The sequence below is a fragment of the Arachis hypogaea genome, chromosome 3 (genome assembly GCF_003086295.3).
Source record: "Arachis hypogaea cultivar Tifrunner chromosome 3, arahy.Tifrunner.gnm2.J5K5, whole genome shotgun sequence".
NCBI lineage: Eukaryota > Viridiplantae > Streptophyta > Magnoliopsida > Fabales > Fabaceae > Arachis > Arachis hypogaea.
This window is the reverse complement of record NC_092038.1, coordinates 23,514,966-23,517,418: the sequence shown is the minus strand read 5'-3', so window position 1 is coordinate 23,517,418 and position 2,453 is coordinate 23,514,966. Positions and strand designations below refer to the sequence as shown.

Sequence of the window (2,453 nt, the reverse complement as noted above, 5' to 3'; positions counted from 1 at the left end):
CATACCAGCCAATCTTAATGGCTTTTTGACGACTTCATTTGATGAGGAGTCATCTGATACTATTCCATCTGGGAGGATCAGAATATCATGGACTTGACCTCCATCCCTTCCAAGAATGTTTCACCATGAGACGTAGAGCCATAACAGTAATCTAATTTCTTTTCCCTTGTCTTGTTTAGACTTTTATGAGGGATATAGGACCTTTTACGTATAAGTTAGGCAGACTCCAGTCTAAGGTAACTTTTATAATTCAGAGTCTAGTATTAAATTATAAGAGTATGTATATATGAGTCCCTACTAGTAGTATATGGTTCAGTAGGGATGTAATCGATTCGGTTTGGTTCAATTTTAGACCAAAAACCAACCGAATCGAACCAACAGCAGTTTGATTCGGTCGATTTTTTCGATTTTTTCAAAGCTAATAAACAGAATTTAAATCACTATAAATGAAGTTTAAAACAGTCAATAAACCAAAATAACAAGAGTACATCGCATCCAAATTCAATACAATTTCATCTTGTCTGAACAATTAAACATAAAAACAAAGACAATTAGAAATGTCTAATAAATAACAAAAACAAATACAATTAAACTAAATAAAGTTCGAAACAGCCACTTTAAAAGTAAAGAAAACCTAAAACAACCACTATGCTTAATTTGAATTCACACCAGATTCATTATCATCTTCTCCGATTAGTACAATTTCTACAAAAACTATGAAAGAAACTTCAAATTTCTTTTTTGCATACCTAATTCAAGTTTCTCAAACTCCTCAATAAGCTCTTCCAAATTTGTTGTTATTGGAGAAGTACGAAACCAATTTTGTGTACAAATCAATGCCTCAATTGTATTTGGAGTTAAAGAACTCCTATAGTTGTGAAGCACTCTTTCACCAGTGCTAAAAGCTAATTCTGAAGCAACAATCGAGACTGGCATTGCTAAGACATCTTTAGCTATTTGGGATAAGATAGGATACTTGTTAGAATTCACCTTCCACCAATTCAATATGTCAAAAGTATTTGATCACGAGCCTTATCTAAACCATCCATCAAATACAAATCCACCTCATTCTTGTTGATGATCTCATGAAGATGCACCTCCTCGAAAAAATCACCAGTCATGTCGCCATCAGGTACTTCCACATATGATATATGCACTATTCATTGTTGCTGAAGTAAAAGATCTACCCCCATTATTTGCATTCACATAACACTCAAACATCTTGGAGAAGGTCTCTTTTACTTATGCGCCCAAAAAATCAGCATTATCTTTATCATAAAGCTTTTCAAAGCTAAAGTTCACAAAACTCAACTTGTATCTAGGATCAAGAACCATAGAAACAAAAATTATCATATTGATATTTTTATGTTACTCCAGTACTTGTCATACTTAAGCTTCATCCTCTCAGCCATACTCCCAAGTAATGGATCTCGACTACCACAAGAAGCCTTGAACACTCGCAAGATCTTACAAATCTCATGAAAATATTGAGAAGAAGTCACAAGCAAACTACCAGACACACTCTTTATAACCTCATGAAAAATTTTCAAGAATTCCGTAAAGTATTTTGTATTGTCCCAATCAAGATTTTTCGGAATACCACCTTGCATTAGAGCATATTCTGTATCTTTCTCCCTTAACATCTTGAACACCTTTTGAAACTTCAAACCACTTTCAAGCATAGTGTATGTAGAGTTCCATCTAGTGGGAACATTGAGTTGAACAGTACACTTGTCTTGTATCCTAGCTTCCTTAATAAAATTTTTGAACCTATTCATGTGACTAGGTGAAGCACGCACATATCTAATAGCATTTCTTATCTTGCTACTAGATTCATGCATCTCTTTCAATTCATCATTAACAACAAGATTAAGAATATGTGCACCACACCTTACATGCAAATGCTCTCCTTTCAAAGGATGTAAATTCCAATCCTCCATTCTAGTTCTTAGATAAGATATTGTAGTATCATTAGAACTAGCATTATCAATAGTAATTGTGAACACTCTAGATATCTCCCACCCCAAAAGATGTAACATCCTACCATACAGAGTCTTATGCTTAAGTCATAATTCAGAGATGGCAAGATATTACGACCTCTAAAATAAAAATTTAGTACGAATAGTATTGTGAAAAATGATTATAACTAGGAGCCTTTTTAAGAAAAAGGGGGTAAAAAAACTGTAACTTGAAAAGCGCAACACTTCGATCGATAACGTAACGAACAAGGATAAACCAACGCGAGATTATATATATACAAAAGAGTGTCAAAAACGGGAATATCAAAACTCAAATCCGGATGCGAAGATAACCGATCTGAGCAAAACAACATATACATATATACAAGTAAATAAAAATAGGAAACCCCAAGGAAAACCCAAAGGGACACAAAAACTGAGAACCTATTCTCCAAAATCTCCTATAAGATGAGTCATCACAGTTTGTATTATTCA

General features: G+C 33.8%; 1 protein-coding gene across 1 annotated transcript; it reads right to left on the bottom strand.

The window, feature by feature from the left end:
* Positions 1–501: 501 nt before the first annotated feature.
* Positions 502–1,940, bottom strand: LOC140183335 (zinc finger BED domain-containing protein RICESLEEPER 2-like). Its single transcript, XM_072231745.1, has 4 exons — positions 1,373–1,940; positions 1,065–1,135; positions 750–990; positions 502–521 (listed from the first exon to the last, which is right to left on the bottom strand). Exons 1-4 carry the CDS (start codon positions 1,938–1,940, stop codon positions 502–504), a joined length of 900 nt encoding a protein of 299 aa, XP_072087846.1.
* Positions 1,941–2,453: the final 513 nt, after the last annotated feature.

Excerpts from the sequence above, each read along its gene's own strand:
- LOC140183335 (XM_072231745.1), bottom strand. The coding sequence starts at position 1,940 with ATGGAGGATTGGAATTTACATCCTTTGAAAGGAGAGCATTTGCATGTA. Across the intron at positions 991-1,064 it reads AGATCATCAACAAGAATGAG|GTGAATTCTAACAAGTATCC; the intron begins GTGGATTTGTAT and ends AATTGGTGGAAG. Across the intron at positions 522-749 it reads GTTTGAGAAACTTGAATTAG|ACAAGATGAAATTGTATTGA; the intron begins GTATGCAAAAAA and ends TTAATTGTTCAG.